The sequence below is a fragment of the Protopterus annectens genome, chromosome 9.part0 (assembly GCF_019279795.1).
Source record: "Protopterus annectens isolate FY-2018-M chromosome 9.part0, PAN1.0, whole genome shotgun sequence".
NCBI classification, from domain to species: Eukaryota; Metazoa; Chordata; order Ceratodontiformes; family Protopteridae; genus Protopterus; species Protopterus annectens.
Window position 1 is genome coordinate 790,118,790 of NC_056743.1, and position 19,238 is coordinate 790,138,027.

Here is a 19,238-nt window from a genome sequence, read left to right on the forward strand (position 1 = left end):
CTGGAACCATTAATTACATTTTATAAGCACATTGTATAATACTATAGGAGGGTGACCTGAGAGAAGAGGTACAGAGGAGGCAATGGGAATATCTCCATGTGACTAACAGAATGAGGGAAATATTAAATACAAAAGGAAGTGAGGCAAATGTATTATATTCAATCATCTGAAGATCAGGGGAATTTTAACTTGTAGACTAGACACCCCATTGACTATTTTAAGATAATGGGAAAGGAGGTGGCAAGAGAATTTAGAAAAATATTTATCTGTTTTCTGCCCTTTATCTGCCTGTACAAATCTGTCTCATCACAGTAGAAGAGCACCCACTGCATACCCCTACAGGTAATCATCGGTATGTTTGATTATATATGTTTGGGGACTGTCCTTTCTTTCCCTCAATATGGAAAATCCTCTATGCATTTACATTTTTTGTCTAATAACATACACACTGACATCTCTACTGCATTTTTCAGTAAATTATTTTTGGCCTTATGGCTGTAGTTTGGGGACTGCCCTTATTTTCCCTCAATATGGAAAATCCTTAATACATTTACATTGTTTGTCTAATAACATAAGCACTGACACCTCTACTGCATTTGTCAGTAAATTCTTTTTGGCCTTATGGCTGTAGTTCTAACATATTAAATGTGTGTGTCACTTTAAGATTTACCCTGCTAGCATAATGCTCTGCACTTTGTCCATTTGAAAGTACTGAGCAAAAGGTCTAGCTGTGATTAGTATGAGCTGGATATATAATGCAACAGAACCATTCTCCTCTACTTCTTCCGGAAGCCAACTAGATCTCCTATTATCATGGTATGAGAGGTTTGCGCTAGCCTTTGTTTTCATCTGCTAAATTTAATCTGCATCTCCGCATGCTTCTAATTCTTGACCTTGTTCCAGCATTTTCTGCAAACAGATTGCAGCCTGGGTCCTTACTACAACAGCATAAAATTTAAGATACTCTACTTTTCCATGCCCTCTTGCAGGCTTGCTAGTTCTCAACCAATCAGGGACAAATCGAAACAGAATCAGGGACAAATCCTGAAAAAAATCAGGGATAATCAGGGACACTTTTAAAACATTAGTTCTATTAATTTGAGGAATTAACAGAATTAGAAAATGTGAGTTTATATACATTTCCTGAAGTAAAATAATTTTACAGCTCTTAATTATTGTCATTATTTATTAAGTACAATTCACTACTTTTTGTTCAAACTCCACCAGTTTTAAGAGTGATTAAGAGGGACAGAGCTAAAATTTGAGCCAAAATCATGGATGTCCCTGAAAATCAGTGACAGTTGAGAGGTATGCGCTGAGTTGCTAGCTCAGTTGGATGCTACCCTTTTTGCACAAGTGCAAATTGGGTGATGTCAAAAACATGGAGTTTAACTCACTCCTCAATAACTATTCTGCACAACAATTCACAGCTGATGCAGTTTCTATTTGTGCAGTGGCAATGCTTCCTTTCCTATGGAGTTTTTATCTTTTTCCATGGTTGCATGGACATGGAGTTAGTATTTATAAGAAGGGGGGTACAAGGAGGGGGGTTCCCCATATAAAAGCACTTTTTTCTATTTACTTTGAGATGAAGCTTTGTTTAACTTATTTCATCTGATTGAAGCTATATGAAACTAGAAATCAATGAAAACTTAGAGGAACCTTGCTATTGTTGCAGTTTGCAGGACTAATACTTTTTCTAATTTTACATCTGTTGAACAAGACAGCTCTTCCAAACATCACCCAATCATTTGGCAATGACTCACTAGCTTTCCTGAAAAAAAAAAGACTTAAAATCTTCAATTTCCTTTTTGCAAAAAAAAAAATGTTGCACTTAATGTTTCTGGGGTGTGGCTCTATCTTGTCTGCATACTGAAATGTGATTTCTTGTCATATTTTATACTGAGTAAAAATTGTCTTTGTCCTTGTTTTTCCAGTACTTGCATACAGTGGAGCATATCTACTGTGTGCAATGGAATCATGCAAGATATAAGCATGCATGCTCCTTCCCGTGAGCACATGCCTCAGGAATCAACTTCTAGCTAATGCTATTTGTCACTGTGAGTATGATCACACCAAAAGTAATTATCCGCTCATTTCCCCTCACCTAGTCAACCTGCTCAAGTAAGAACCATTAATCTATCTTGGCACACCAATGGCACAGGTGGACATTCTGCCTCTTTGTCAGTTGGCCAGCTTCTTTTTTCTTGTCTGTTAGGCGTGATTATAAACTACTGTATTGGAAACATTTTGTAAGTATAGTCCAGGCCTATACTAATGTTTGTAAATTCATGCTTAAAATGTGAGCAATTTTTAGTATCCGTCTTAAAATTTTAATTCAGTCACACTATCACAGTATCTCATGAACATAACTGCCATTTTTTACCAGTGATACAAAAGATATTTTGGTTTGTAAATAAGTTGTTCTGACATCAACTTTGGGGCAGGAAATTAACATTTTCTCTTTCTATTACTAGACAATTTTATAAAATGAATGTTTTGACAAATTGATGAAACTGTAGAGCAAATTCAAATAATTCTATGTACCTGTTTGCATTTTTGTGAAAAAGCATGTCACATTTTTAAATGTAAGAATTACTTATGACATAATGACGATTGTTATATGTTATTTAGGCTCAATGATTGCTCGTAGTGACTCAGCCCTCATGAACACGTATGCTCCTCTTGCACCTGTGCCAGGCTTTTCAATGGCTAACAGCTTACAGATACAGGTAAGTAGGTAGATCATGTTTAAGCAATGCTTCCGGCTTGGAAGTGACCGAATGACTTTGGCTGAATTTCAAAAGTTTTAAAAATATCACAGCTTATAAATGTACCTGCTATCTTGATTGCTAGAGGAGCATCAGCAATACTTTGGGGTGACAACTGAGTTGATTGCAGAGCACATTATGCTTATGCTGTCACATGCAGTCGTACATCTCAAATGCTTAGAGCAAGAAATCTGAACAAAAGCCTAAAATAATGGTGGGACAAAGTCCCCAAAATAGTGACAGATTTTAAATAGTGCTTGCGTAAACTTAGAAAGTTGCTAAAATAACAGGATTTGTGTGAGCATGCATTTTTCTGAAGGATATGAAGTCTGAAACTCAAATGGTGTGCTATTATTTAGTGACTTCAATAATGAATTATTTTCCTGAAAACCAAAAGTATGAGGCAAAAACTGGACATTCTGTGAAAATCTGGATGGTTGAGAGGTATGCATATGATAAAGATTCAGATTTAGGACGATTTCTGCTATTTACTGTGTTATCACCTGAATGCTGCAATCTATATTAGTCAGCATTTACAATAAATTTATATATTCTTCCAGTTTCTCTGTGAAATAAACACACATGCAGATGTAACTTTGAAAACAATTCTGCAAGTAATTATAAGCTGTAATGTTGCATGCAGCAGTTGAATACTGTCCTGGGTTCTTTATCAAGCAACTTTGTAGATTTTACTGCACAACAGCCAAGCATACCTCTCAACCTCTTAAAGTAATCATTCTGGACAAAGGACCAAAAATAGGCAAGATTTTTAAATATTAGTCTTACAAACTTAGAATGCTGATAGAATAAAAGTTTCACATTAGCATGAATTTTCTGAAGAATATGAAGTCTGAAACTCAAATATCTGTCATTATTTTCTAACTTCAGTCATTAATGATTTACCACTATTTTGCCAGAAAACCACAATTTCATGAAAAATGGATCAAAAATCTGAGGCAAAAATCTGGACATTCTGCAAAAATCTGCACAGTTGGGAAGTATGTGATCAAAGATTAAAAGCCTACCACAAACATTTGGGGTGTGTTTTAAAGTAGAAATATAATGCTTTTATGTAACATGGTTTCTACTACGATGTAGAGCTTATCTCATAACAAAGACTCTCATAATGAATTCTGCTTAATTTTACAAGTAGTAATCAATTGTAATTGTAATATTTCTGAATTTGTATGGGACAGCATCAGAGTTTTAGCACTATTCTTTAAAATAAAAGCATTTGATTTTAGCTTTAAGACTGGAAAAAGCTATTATAACTTTTTTGTGTTACTTGAAATGAGTACCATGACACAGTACTTCTAATGTGACTTGTATAATTTTTAATCTACATGTTAATCAAGGTAAAAAAAAGTCTCAGTGGTCAAATGATTAACTATAGCTGCAGAAATTAATTTATAAAGTAGCAGTTTAAATGGTGATGTATTTTATTTGCAAAACTGATGACCTTTATTTGAAGCACATTAGGTGAAATTTGTCAAATGTGCAATCTTAGGAGAATCAGCGGACTTCTTTGTGAGTGTATGCTATGCCAGAAAATGGAACCTTTGCTGTGAGTGAAACTGCAGTTCAACAAAATAACACAGCATGCAGCTAATGCATATTATAAAGCACTGGAGGCCACATATCCAACTACAGCCAAAAATGGTTGTTAAGGGAGACAAAGCAGTAGAAGTCTGATTTGTCATGTAAGTGGTAAAAACACTAAAAAAGAAAATTCTAGCAAGGCTAGACTTTCCACTGTGTGATACCTTACACCTCGTGTATCAGAGGCAACATGGAATATATGCAAATTACCCCTTAAGGATATCAGGTGTTTCAGCTAAATGTCAATTCTGAATGTCCATGACTTTTTCTTTTACTTTTATTTTTAAGTCTATTTATGGACAATTTCAGGCCAATAAAGCCAAACCTCTAGCTGTGGACATGCATGTTTCTGCCTTCTTATGGCATCATCAGCACAGCATAAGAGCAATGTTTGACTTTTGGAAACACAGGGTTGTCTACCCAACTGATATCCATAAACATTAGGGTGTCTACAAAATATCCCAATTAACAAACTAAAACAATAAGAAAAAGGTCACTGTAAACATTAACCTGCCGAAAGACTACATCAGGAAGTGAAGTCTCTGAAATGTGGTTTCTGGTATGGTCTTAGATATATTACAGCTATCGTGCAAAAGTGCAGTTGTGTGACTTTTTTTTTTCCATTTAAAGAGCTGTCTCTTTTCACAGTATTGTTGGGTGTGAAGCCTCTCACATAGGGTGTAGAAAGGACTCTTCTGCCAAAAAAAAATATCAAAAACTTTTTCAAGGGTTGAGGAACAAATAAAACATTTCCAGCTATAGGCAGAGCTATTATGAACACATTGCAAACAGACTTTTTATTCATTTAAGCAGCTGCAATCTTAAATGTGGCTACTTAAATGATTACTGATACTGCTAGCACTAACAAGGAGCTGCATCCAGACATCCAACAAGAGTGATATAGTGATCACACCACTGATTTACATAGACTGACTGGCATGTCTTCTACAATACCAATCATGCTCCGTAACAGTTTGTGCTCAGGAAAGCTACCCTTTTTGCCTGACCCTTGCTATGGCTTTGTTCACACAGGGCAGTATGTACATATGCCACATTTCTGTAATGTTTCCACTGGTGTCATTTGGCCTTTATCACCACCAGAATTTTAAGATGCATGTTAAATGAACTTTAAAAGTTACAGCCAGTTCCTATTATGTATAGGTATTTAGCTTTGAGGTTAATAATCAAGCTTCAGTGATTTGCATGTCATATTGTATACACTTTCTCTAGAGAGATCTTGTTAAAATATACCTTCTCATGGAGGTTCAACTACATCTGCTTGCTGTGCATTGTATTGTATTATTTATTAAATCTTCACACATGAAAGGACTCAGCATAACTTACTTTAAACACATCACAGGATGTGCAGTAGCAAATTCCATGCATACTCTCTCCTCAAGTGTGGTGTCCTTATTTCACAATCCTAGTCATGACATTTTTATTAGTAAGTGCAAGCAATTATAAAGCTTAATGCATATTCAATATGTATTCTTACTATATATGTTCCTTGTTAAAAGAAAAAAAAGTCACTCAGCAGCATATCCAACAGGGCGTGCTGCTCGCCTGACCCAACCAGCTACAAGTGTTGTAGTTAAACAAAGTTGTTAATTACATTGCCTTTTACTACTGATTTGTTTTATTTATTTATTTGTTTTATTTTAAGTGAAGTTGGAGAACATACTTCTGTTTTCTCTTTATTCTGTTTCTTATGTGTTGTTGCTTTCTGTCACTATTAGACTACGGCAAGGGGGAGCAGGGGATGGCAACTCCCTTGCTGGAAGCAGGCACCACTAACAATATTCTATAGAAATGGTAAGAAGTATTTGTATATGGTTTTGAGACTACAACGGCATAACACAGCATGCATTTTTATAGCAAACAGGCTGATTTTATTTGCCTGTAAATTAGGCAGTGTTAGTCATGTGAAGACAGACAGACAGACAGACAGACACACACACACACACACACACACACACACACACACACACACACACACACACACACACACACACACACACCTGCTTGAAAATGTGAAGTTGTTTAACATAAGTTAAGCCAAAGTTTCTAGCTTAGGATCCAAAGTTTTGTTTTACAAGACCAGCTTGAATGTCATACTTTCTGGATGCTTCTATCCAAAGTATCTTTCTTCCACAACATCTGTTTTACTGCTTGCGACTGTCATGCTATTAATTTCCTGCAAGACTGTCTTGATGCAAGATACTGTATTTATGTGAAGTTCTCAGTATAAAAGTGAATTACTGAGACTATGCTTTTAGAGTAGAAGAGCTGTCTCCCATTTGTCCAAGTGTGATATCGAGTGTGGGCATACCATACCCATCTAATTCATAGTTATTACTGACTTCAGGTCCAGCAAGTTGAACGGATTGGTGATGCTGCAAACACAGAACAGTTAGCCATTAGGCAAGAAATAGTAGAACATAGATGGAACACTGTCCATAGTACCTCATCACAGACTGGTCATCCACAAGAAGACTTGTATGACTAGATTGCCAAAATGTCCTAATGTCTGGCAGTACAAGTCATACTGGTAAATTCCAGAAGTAAAAGTATAGTTTTGAAAATGCCTTGTGGTGGTGAAAATTTTACATAACTGAAATGAGCTTTTTGCCTTATTAATTTATTAATTAATTTAAAAAGTAGAGTTTTGGAAGGAATAACTCAACTGAACAAAACTCATTCATAAGGAAATATTCTAGCTTATTTCAGACTTGTAAACAAACCTCATATCCATCCATCCATCTGTCCATGCATTTTCTAACCCACTTGTCCCAGTGAAGTTCATGGGGTAGCAAGTTAGGCAAGACAAACCAGATTTTCCATTTCCAGCAACATTGTCCAGCTCACTCTTGGTGATGCTTAGGCATTCCTGAGTCTTTTGAAAGTTATAACTCTCTATTGTGTCCCAAGTCTGCCCTGGGGCCTCTTTTCAGTAGATTATGTGTAGCATACCACCTGTGGAAGGCCCAGGGAGCGTCTTTCTACATGCCCAAGCCACCTTAACTTGCTCCTGTCAATCCTAAAAAGCACTAGCTCTGCTCCAAGATCCCCCAGTCTTGCTGAGCTCCTCACTACATTCCAGACTGTGAGCCCAATGACCTCGCAAAGAAAACTCATGTCCACAACTTGTATGCATGATCTCCTCCTTTTGGATAGTACATAGTGTTCATAACCATAAGTGAGGATAGAGGGGTAGACCAACTACTAAATTGTGAATTTCATTGTTGGACTAAGCTCCAGCTTCACCATTACCACCCTGTACTTCTGCAGTACTTCAGCTGTACCCATCTGCTAATCAGTCTCCTAATCCCATGTACCTTACTTATGGCCAAGACTGCAAGGTGCTTAAACTCATCCACTTGAGGTCATGCCACTTCACCGTCAGAGTAATACATTATTGTCAGAGAGAAAGCCATGCCCTGCCATTTAGAAGTACCGATTCTCATTCCAACCACTTCTATTATCATACTGCTTAAAAAGACTCATGCCACTTACATAAGTGCAATGAATTTTTTTGTGATATGCAAGCATATTTCACATTTTCCTACATAATAATGTAGGCCTACGTGAACTATAGATGCATGAGCTGAACCTCTCTTTTCTCAACAGGGTGGGAAAACAGGATTTGATATACAAATGCTCTTATTGTCTTACAATTTCTTACTAAATTTATGGACATGAAGACCATCAAAAAGCTCAGTCATATCACCCAGTATCGGTCAGAGATTAATAATGTCCCCTATTAGGTTTATTAACCCTGCATATCCCAGGTGAAAATTTGTGATCACCCATCCAATCATACAGTTGCCAGGCGAGTAATGTGCTTGGTATGTATGAGAAGTCTTTTTCAGAAATGGTTCTATGTTGGACTGATTTCCTGTTGCATCAGCTGGAATTGTTAATGTGGTGATACAAATTTAGGCCTCTTGAGCAGATGTTTGCTTTAACACTAGTTCTGTTTAGGTGAACTGGTTTAAAGAGTGTGGGACCTTTCATAGCATGGTAGGCCAAACAGTGATCACCCCTTAAAAGCTTTGGTGGTGGCACCTGTACGTAAGGCAGACGTGTTTCACTCTAGTCGTATTCTCATTGTCTAGGTTTTTTTGCTGTAGACTTACTTGTTAATCAGAGCCCAGTGGCATGTCATTCTGATTTTTTTTGTTTGGATGTTCAAATTTCCCTACACTTATTGAAACCTGTGCATCAGCAGATACACAAATCTAGTCTGTATCATCTGCAGAACCTGTAAAACTGCATGCAATTTCCCATTATTTCAGTACACCACCATACTCCAGATGGTTAAGTGAAGAACCTGTTATCCCTGTCAAGTTGTTGTTTACCAATATTCCACTGATTTTACTGTACTCTGTTCTTATAACCAGAAGCTTGGTTTACCAATTTACAACTGCAGGAGTAATGAGTGGGCAGTGCAGTGGTGCAGCGGTTAATGCTGTTGCCTCACAGCAAGAGGTTCTCCGGTTCGATTCTCGGCTGGGGTGCCTTCTGTGTGGAGTTTGCATGTTCTCCCTGCGTTTGCGTGGGTTTCCTCCGGGTACTCCGGTTTCCTCCCACATTCTAAAGACATGCTTCTGGAGCATTTCTCCCCGGGCCTCCGCTGAAAACAGGATCTGTGGAACCTAGTCGGACTTTCCCGGTCAACTAATGTTAAATAAATAAATAAATAAATAAATAAATAATGATTGTCTGACTTTCATATTTAGCCTATGCCTTGACTGCTGACATTAATATGGTTTTCATAACAGGTGGTTCACTTTCTTGTTCACTCTCAAATGGTTATCAAGTAATGCATATATTAGATGCTGATACCCATGGAGACTGCCCTAATACAAATTAATTTGTAATTATGAAATCTTTTCACAGTAGCTGCTGAAGACACTACACAATCTATAATTGCTCAGCAGAACCACAGCTCTTATCACTATTTTGGAGGAATTCTCATCTCATTAAAGTGTTTGCTGTCTCAGCCTAGCTGCAAATTGCTGTAACTGACCAGACTGTAAATTGTTCACTATAATAACATTAATTTTGGCCCCTACCCTACTGTTGAATCTCACTTGATTTGATCTTAACTGAAAAACATTCACATTAAACTGATTCAATCTTGCTAGCTTGTTGAATGTTGTCTGGGCTGTGTTATTGCAAAAATCTCAGTTAACTAAAGAAACATGAAGATCCCTACTAACTGGTACTATAGCTAATGCCCCTTTTCCCTCTTGCTTGCTCTGCTCCACTAGTATTTCCAATGCAATAAAAAGGGCAACATTCTACCTGATGTGAGTTTTAGGTGACCATTTTATTCCAGCTAACTAGTTCATTGTGTTACACAGTGACCTAGGCTAAATTCATTTGGAAGTTTAAATAACTATTCTAACTGCATAATCTATAAAACTCCATGCACTCCCAACATGAGATTCTGATAAGCCTCCGACTATTTTACACTGTTAAAACTGTTAACTGTCCTATTATAACTAATTTCTTTGTGAAGTTTTTGATCCCCTCCGTTACTGTGTATAACACTACGCCTGTCCAGGGTCCTAAAATTCATCAGCAAACATACTATTGTATTCACAGACCAGTTCTCCCCACAAAGGTTGTAGACTATATTTTTCACCAACTCTAGCAACTATCTTGTACTTTTTATATTTGAATTTCACCCTCCCAGGCTGAGTAGCTCCATTTCCCTTGCACTAGCATGCTCATTCAGCTTCCAGCCCAAATGCCCTGCACCCTCTGAAAGCGCGTCCAGCTGCTGATTACCCTACTCTCAAGTTCAGCTCCCCAACCAAAGCACAGACTGCAACTGAAAACATTTTTGAACAAACTTCCAGCCCAAATAATCTGCACCCTCTGAAAGTGCGTCCAGCTGCCAACTACCCTACAATCAAGTTCAGCTCCCCAACCAAAGCGCGGACTGCAACTGAAAATATTTTTAAACAAAGTAAACTTCCAGCCCAAATACTCTGCACCCTCTGAAAGTGCATCCAGCTGCCGACTACCCTGCTCTCAAGTTTAGCTCCCCAACCAAAGTGCATACTGCAACTGAAAACATTTTTAAACAAAGTAAAGTATGCAGTGCAATCTCTTATGTTTCAAGATAGCCTAACTAATTAACTGCTGTAAGCTGTAGCCCCCTGTGTGTACACTACCTTGGACGCCACTACTCCCAGCTTTCCACCCTCTAGTTACCTGATCCTTCACTCTGATTACCTAGTCCACTCCCCCTAACGTTCCATTCTAATTAACAAAACCCACACAGTGAACTGCATCAAACCACTTTATTCCATAACCATAAAAAATACTTAGCGCTTTCACCCAAACATTAGACTAAATTGCTGCAAATGGACAACGCATATTTGGAGAGGTCGCTGGAATTGGGACAGGTTCCTAAAGGACTTCGTATTTTTAAATTACCATATGGCTTTACAGAAGGTACTGTGTTTTTTGATAAATTGCTAGTTTACCAGTAAAGGTTTAGACATTAAAAATGAAAAGTTACAAAGAGATTCTTTTGATTATAAGAATAACAAAGTTTTTTCTCATTTCAAGCAATACAAAAATATGAAACATAATGGTAAATTAGTAGATAGAGATGTTTATGGTAGAAGTGACATGGTTATGGACAATAATGATCAACACATAGATACTCATAGAAATAGAAATAATGATGATTTTGTAAATTCTGATTATGATGAAGGACAACTTGATTTTTTAGAAGAACTGACTCTGAGAAGGTCAGAGAGATTACGCAACAGATATGGTACACAACAACAGAACAGGTATTACAGAAATACAACACACAAGAACAATGCATGGTACAAATAGGAGTATTTGATTTAAGTGATGGTAATACTTTACATGATTCTTTTGTTTGTGGTTACAGTATTAATATTAATGTTTCAGGTAATGATATCAGTATTACTAATTTTGAAGTACCTGATGACAGAACAAATAACCAGACCTTCGAGAATCAACTTGATACTAATGATGTTTTTATTATTACAGAAGGTGGTTTTAGTGTGTATAATTACACTGATAAACAGTTTGGTAATGAGTTTTTAGCTCTTTTTAAAATAGGTTTTGGTTTTGTTCCTTCTTTTAAATTAGATATTGGCAAAATTTTAATTAAAAAAATTTGCTTATACAGAAGCACCCCATTTTTTTTCCCCCTTATTTTTTCCCTTTTTTTTACTACCTAACATTTTTCTAAAAACCCCCCTTTATTCCCCCAATTAACCATCCCTAATCAAAAAAAGCCCCCTTAAAAATAAAAACCCCTTAAACAAGGCCCCCCTTAACCCCATATTTTTTAATTAGTTCCTGTATAAAATTTTTCCCCATAATAAACCCATATTCTCAACTAAAAAACCCAAGGGGGAACAAACCTTATACAAAAAAAGCACCAAGTTATTTCATGAAGAAACCTTTATAGAAGATTCACATGATCCAAAAAAAATTTGCAAACACTTTACAACCCCACCCCAGTAAAAAACAATTTAAATTTAAATAAATTAAAAAATGGTAATATAAAAACCAAATCTATTTATAGCCCTACAAAATTAAATGTTTCCCCCCCCTTTCATCTAATAGGTAACAATAAATTTAAACCCCTTATAAAATATAAACTTTTAGATTTCAAAAAAACTAGCCACCTTTTGAAAATTTTGCAGAAAAAAATGGCTAACCAAACCATTTGAAGAAGGCCCTGGGTTAAAATAATTAATTGGAAACTTTTAAAAGGGGCTTTACTTAATCTACAAAATATAGAAATAAAATTGAAAATTCCCCCTTTTTGGAACAAAACTACCATAATTTTCAATAATAAACAAACGAATATAAGATTTATTTCCCCCCCCAAATATCCCTAAAAAATTTTTATTTTTTAAAATGAATATACATAAAATAAAAATTGGAAACCCCATATTAGTTCTAAACAACCCCCTTAGTAAAAAAAACCTTACATTTTCCCCCAATTCAAAACCCCCATATGGAAAAATTAATCATAATAATTTTTAAATAAAATATCAACCAGGTAAAAACACTTAATAACCCCCTTAGTATCCTTAAAACCCACCCTCAAATAAAATGATTTAAAAATAAATTGCCCCCTTAACCCGGGGGAAATTTTATAAATATTTTCTAAAATGGAAATAAAAATTTTAAATAAATTTATTTTAAAAATTTTTTAAAAACCCTTAATATACTTTTAAAATAACCAAAACTAAATGTTTAAACAAAAAAAAAAAAAAATTTGTTTTAGAAAAAAACTAAAATTTTAAGAAAACCCAAAAGGAATATAAAAAACTCCCCAAAAACCAAAAAAGAAATCAAAAAAAGTTATTTTTGAAAACCCCCCCCTAATGAAATAAAATTTTTTAAGGTTTTTGAAACCCGGAATAAAACCCCATTACCAAAAAAAAAAGAAATTAAAATTTTAATAATTATTTACCACCAAAAAATTAAAATGCCCACCCAGCTTAACTATAAAAAACCCCCCAAAAAATTTGTATTAATGTACCCATTGAAAAAAAATTTTAAAAAATAAACCTTTTTTCTAGATAACCCCTCCAGTATCGAAAAGCGCTAATCTTATGTTCCATTTTTATAAAATTTCCTGAATCTTTGCCCTCTTTTGGGGAAAACCCATCTTTAAAAAGGGGTAACCCCTGATTTTTAACTCCCTTTCTATCTCCCTCTGTCTAAAAAAAAATGTGTTCCTCACACCTACTTAAACACCTTTCAAATAATGCTCTTCTATCCCCTACCCAACATGGTTTCCGGCCCGGGCCCCCCCCCTTTTTTTAAAACTGTCAACAAAGCCTTGGATGCAGGCCATACCTCAGTAATCCTACTAGACCTATCTAAGGCCTTTGACACAGTGTCACATGCTAAGCTAGTAAACCAACTATCAACATTAGGTTGCTCCCCAAAACCCCCACCTGGTTTACCTCCTACCTACAGAAAAAGGGGAAAAATCTGTAAAATGGTTAAATCAATCTCAGTACCAACCTACACCCCACTAGAATACTAAGATCTTCCTGTAGACTGATGCTTGCAGTAGCCAAAGCCAACAAAAGAGCAGGACAATACCTGTTCTCCCATACCATAGCTAAGCTATGGAATAACCTTCCATCTGAAATAACCCAAACTGATCACCCAAAAACTTTTAAGGCAGCCCTAAAAACACATTATCTAGACAATCCATCCTGCACCTGCCTCAAAAGCAAACCACCTTAAACAATATAATTCACCAAATACCACAACAACAAAATCTTTGCAAAAACCCAGTCTTCACATTTATTAGTGTACTTTTACCATAAAGGAGACTAGAATCTCACCAAAGAAGGAAATGATCTAACACTACTATTCAATTGTAAACTTCTTGTTTTATTTTTCACCTGTCATATCTTCAGTGTGTGTATATATTGTATGTCTTTTTCTTCCTGTTTTATCAGTAACATTAACCAAAACCAAAAACTGGAAAAATACACGGACCGAAAACTTTGTAAATGTTTAATCCAAAAGCCAATGACACATTAACGTCTCCTCTTTACATAGTACGTTTTCATCTTCCAAGCCAGAAAGACTTCATCAGATGCACATTGTTTGAGTAAATCACATTTATATAACAAACATAAATGAACATAAACCAATCATTTTATTTCAATTAGTTTAAAAACAACCAATGAGTTGACTGCTTCATGTCGAATTCATGAATAATTCATTTATTATCATAATTTACTTCCTTAAACGTCAACTTCTTAGTAAAAATATCTTGCTGTTAAAATGCTTAATTATTTAATAAAATGAATAAAATCCATCTCTGGGTAAAAACCAAACTATTATCATTCTTGTTAAAACATTATCATAAAACTGTTTAAAATTATTCTAACTGTTAAATAAATACATATATCAATATTTATTCATAGAAAAATATTTAATGTTATAAAATATATTATTATGACCTTAATAAATTTTATATTTTAGAAAATGAATTAAAATGTATATGCAAAAACAAGTGTTCTATATTTACTTACTTTATTTGCCTAACCTAGTGATGAAGGAATGGGTTGTGGTCACTTACAACTTAGCAGATCTTAACTTCAGAATGGGCAAGATAGAAATATATTCATTTAAGCCCGGTTTATTCCCTGCATCTAAAGTCAGTTGCCACCACAATTCCTTCACTTCAATTCTCTCTTCCCATGGTCCAACCCTACCATCACATTTTACTTGTTCTAAAACTAAAAAGGTGAAGGTGGCTTGTGTACATAAAGTCAAGTGTTTATAAAGTGCATTGGTGTCTTTTTTAGTAGATATTTCATAATAATGTTCGTAAATCCTTCTTTTGAGTTTTCTCTCCGTTTTACCTACATAGAATGATTTACAAACTGTGCAAAACGCAAAATAAATAAGTCCTTTTGACTCACAATTATAATATTCTTTGTTAACCAACCATTTTTTTCTACTTTCCAAGTAAATTTTATCCTTATTTATAATGTATTGACACTGACTACAACTGTCACATTTATAGGTACCCACTTTATTCCTGGTTACCTTTTTAGGTTTGTTTTCCAATAATAACCTCAAATTACTTGAGTTCTTATATGTAACCTTTTGTGGGCCTTTGGGTATTTTTTCTATGTCTGTGATGGCTGTAAAGCGTTCCCATTCCTTCAGGAATTTTTTCTTAGTTATATTATTAATCCCATTATATTCTAACACTAAGGTTTTTTCATAGTTCATATTAGTATTGTCTTTCTGTAAGGTTCTTATTTCATTTATATTATTTCCTGAAACTATAGGTTTAAACCTGTCCATTCTACCTTTTGATACTTCTTCCTTGATGTCTTTAACAAAGTTGGAGGGGTAACCTCTCTCTTTAAACATAGACTCCAAGAGGTTGCATTCTTCCTCAAAGTCTCTACTTCTACTGGTCATTCGACTCCCTCTAATGAATTGCCCCTTTACAATATTTATCTTGCAGTGTAAAGGGTGTGCACTGTTGAAATGTAAAAAAGAATTACAAATGTTTTTTCCTAAATACTTTTGTTTCTAATTTGTTATTCCATTTATATATCTCAACATCCAAGTATTCCACTTTATTTTCTGTGATATTGTGAGTAAACCTCAAAAAAGGACATGTGATGTTTAACCATTTAAGAAACTCATCAGAAGTTTTCTTTTCCCCATTCCAAAAAATTATGATGTCATCCAAAAACCTGCGATACAACTTCCAATATTGCCTAAATTCTGTTGTTTTAATATTTTCTTCCTCCCATTGGGTGAGGACATTATGGATATTATGATGTCTATGGTCACAAAGATCATATTCTCATCATATAAATCTGGGGTAATAGATTTTAATAAATCCCAAGAGTCCTTTAAAATGAAGGTTTTTCCCATCCAAATATTTTTTAATTTAGTATCCAAATACTTAGCTAGAGGTTGAGTCTTCGACCCTTCAGCAGAGACTATAGGTCTAAATGGTGGATCGGTTTCATTTTTATGAATCTTCGGAATTCCAAATAATGAAGGAATTTGGGGTTTTTCCACTTTTAAGTACTTATAAGTATTAAAATCTATCATTTCCTCATGTGTTGCGAAACAACTTTATATATTTTAAAGGTGAATGTTATCAACTGACTTAGATGCAGGGAATAAACCGGGCTTAAATGGATATATTTCTATCTTGCCCATTCTGAAGTTAAGATCTGCTAAGTTGTAAGTGACTACAACCCATTCCTTCATCACTAGGTTAGGCAAATAAAGTAAGTAAATATAGAACACTTGTTTTTGAATATACATTTTAATTCATTTTCTAAAATATAAAATTTATTAAAGTCATAATAATATATTTTATAACATTAAATATTTTCCTATGAATAAATATTGATATATGTATTTATTTATTTAACAGTTAGAATAATTTTAAACAGTTTTATGATAATGTTTTAACAAGAATGATAATAGTTTGTTTTTTACCCAAGGGCAGTTTTTCATTTTATTAAATAATTAAAAGCATTTTAACAGCAAGATATTTTACTAAAGAAGTTGACATTTAAGGAGTAAATTCGCGAGTAATAATAAATGAATTATTCATGAATTAGGCATGAAGCAGCGTCCAACTCATTGGTTGTTTTTAAACTAATTGAAGCCAAAATGATTGGTTTATGTTCATTTATGTTTGTTATATAAATGTGATTTACTCAAACAATGTGCATCTGATAGGTTCATAGGTTCATAGGTTCATACTAGGCTATCTGCCCAAGGGCATTTACAAGCCTAGCCCATAGTTTTGTGGCTTACGCCACCCCTTTAGTGTGGGGAACTATACCCATTATTTTGCTGTGCCTCTGTCGAGCAGTAACACTGAGGTAATCCCTGGGGTATATCTGCGATCTCCCATCCATTGGTCAAGATTTCTCTTGAACAAGGCCAGCCAGGTGCTCTGGCTCCCACATATACCAGGATTTTGTTCCACAGCATAGGGAGTCTCTGGGTGATGAATCTATCCCTCCAGCATGTCCTATTTATAGCCGTGTCGAGGTTTAAGTCTCCCGCCCTTGTGGCTCTGGACCTGGATCCTAGATTTTTTTGAGGTGAAGCATATTCATCAAATCCTGGGTTTGACATGGCTCTTGTATGTCGAAAGGCAAAGGTCACCTCTGAGCAGTTGCTGATGGCGCACTGAATAGGAGCTGGAGTTCTTCTGGGTAGATCGTGGGCAGCATAGGACACTTGAATTTTGAGACCTTTATCCTTTTGGTGAGGAACTTTGTGGCCTCTCCAGCTGCTGCAAGTGTCGGGGTCAGATAGCATCCTCCGGAGATGGGGCATTGTACTCAATCATTGGTCTGATGAGTGATGAGTATAGGAGACTATGACCTCCCCTTGATCTAGATGTGTAATCCCCTTCATGATAAGGTGGAGCAATGTAGAAGGTCTTCCTAAGCTACTTTAGCTACATGGGTTAATGAATGACAGGTATTACTGTCAACCCTGGGTCCCCTAGGTCCCCTGATAACTTCTTCTGTGCTCAGTGGATTGCTTACCCATACTGGCGGTAGCTAAGGGGTAACCTTGTTTTTCCGGCTGGGTAATGACTATGACATTTTGGCATTTAACTTTTAGGCCAGCGGCTCCTGAAAACCAGTTATCCCGTTTCTGTAGAGACCCTTCACTGAAGGATATCTGTGTCGGATGTGTTTTTTTCGACTACTACCAAGTTTCCAGTTTGCAGCGTCATCTGCAAACCTTTAATAGCCTTATAACCCCTCCTGTGTTGCTTGTACTTCGCCGAAAAGTAGATGCCAAACAAGAGGGGCCCAGGACCGAGAATTCCCTGTAGGACACCACTTGTGACAGTAGGCTTCTTGAGTCTGACATATGCTTAGCAACTCTGCCCTGTGGGTTCTGTCACTCAGCCAGTTTGCAACCCATCTTGTGATGTATGTGGGTTAACATTTAAGCTGATGAGTTTTTCAATGATACCCGAGTGGTGGGGTATTGTATGTGAAGGCCTTAAGCCAGATCGAGGTAGGCTGTATGGACTGCCTTTCCCTCATCAATGGCTTTGGTGACTGTTTTCAAGTCAAGTCAACCAAGTTTAAAGGGCATGATCTGCCTTTGAGCAAAGCCAAACTGGAGTTGGATCCAAAGTCTGCAAATTCCCTATGTCTCTTCATTTATGAGGTCCTATTATGATCCTCTCCATGGCTTTGCAGATAAAGGCTTGTCAAGCTAATGGGTCGATGGTAATTTCCAGGGTCGGTGGAGGCACCGCACTTTGTGAGAAGTGGGACCACAGTTGCAGTCGCGTAGCCACTCCCTGGAGTGCATTATCCAGAGGTGAGACTATGAGTTAAACAAGCTGTCCTAGCTGTGGGTTTAATTCCTCATTGGAGTTCGTGGAGCACACAGCCGGGGACACCATCCAGGTCCCATGGATGCCATGTTTTTGCTTTGGAGAGAGCAGTTCTCACTTGGGCTGTTAGGGAGATGTTTGGGGGAGGCTGCAAATTGTTTGGTAGTAGATATCTCTCCTTTGGGGAGGGAGGAGAAGTTTGCAAACTGAACCTGTCACGCCAGTATGTTGGCAATGTCTGTAAGATCAGTAATCTTCACATCATTTTGAACTAGTTCTGAGCATATACTGGGGAGTCATTTTCCTGTACAGGTTTCTTATAGCTAAAGAAGGCCTTATAGTGATTGTCTTCTTTTTGAGTCTTTTAGCTATTTTTTCTCTCAAAATTTGCTTTGGATGATTTTATGAGAGCTCTTAAGGTTTTACTTATAGTGATCAAAGGTAGTCTTACCTTTTAAGGATTTTTGCCTCTATCTTGTAGGTAGCTTCACTCCCTTTTGTTGTAGAGTTTGTTTTATATATATATGGCTGGGGTCCACCAGACTGGACGGCTTGCCTTTGGTACAAAGAGTATATGCCCTTTGTTTTGCTTGGGATTGCCTTTATCCATGCAGTCCTTGCAGGTGCTGGTAGAAGGCATTTGCTTGTAAGTGATTCCAGCGGCTTGAGTACTGTTTTCATCCGCCGACTCTGGGGCCTTAAAAGGGAGACCCTCACACTAGCTCTTTAGAAGTGTGAAAAGTCGGCTTTCGAGAAGCCTCTTTACTGTGGTCTTTTTTTATTTCCAGGGTGGGGGTGGGATGAGGGATCTCAAAGCTGAGATTAGTTTGTGATCTGATCTCACCAGTGAGGGGTGAGTATACTTCCGGTGTTGAACATTGTGCTCCCATATTCGTGGATGATGAGATCAAGTATGTTTTTTCCTCTTGTGGGATGTAGTGACCATAGTTGTTCCATGGCATTTG

The 19,238-nt window shown here is 36.3% G+C and overlaps 1 protein-coding gene across 1 annotated transcript in view; it reads left to right on the top strand.

Moving 5' to 3' along the window:
• The window catches only part of LOC122810589 (paired box protein Pax-6-like), a 152,827-nt gene that overhangs the window by 99,361 nt on the left and 34,228 nt on the right, over positions 1-19,238 (top strand). The window contains exon 4 of the mRNA XM_044082166.1: positions 2,635-2,732. Within this exon, the coding sequence (XP_043938101.1) occupies positions 2,635-2,732 (98 nt within the window). The remainder of the gene's footprint in view (positions 1-2,634; positions 2,733-19,238) is intronic.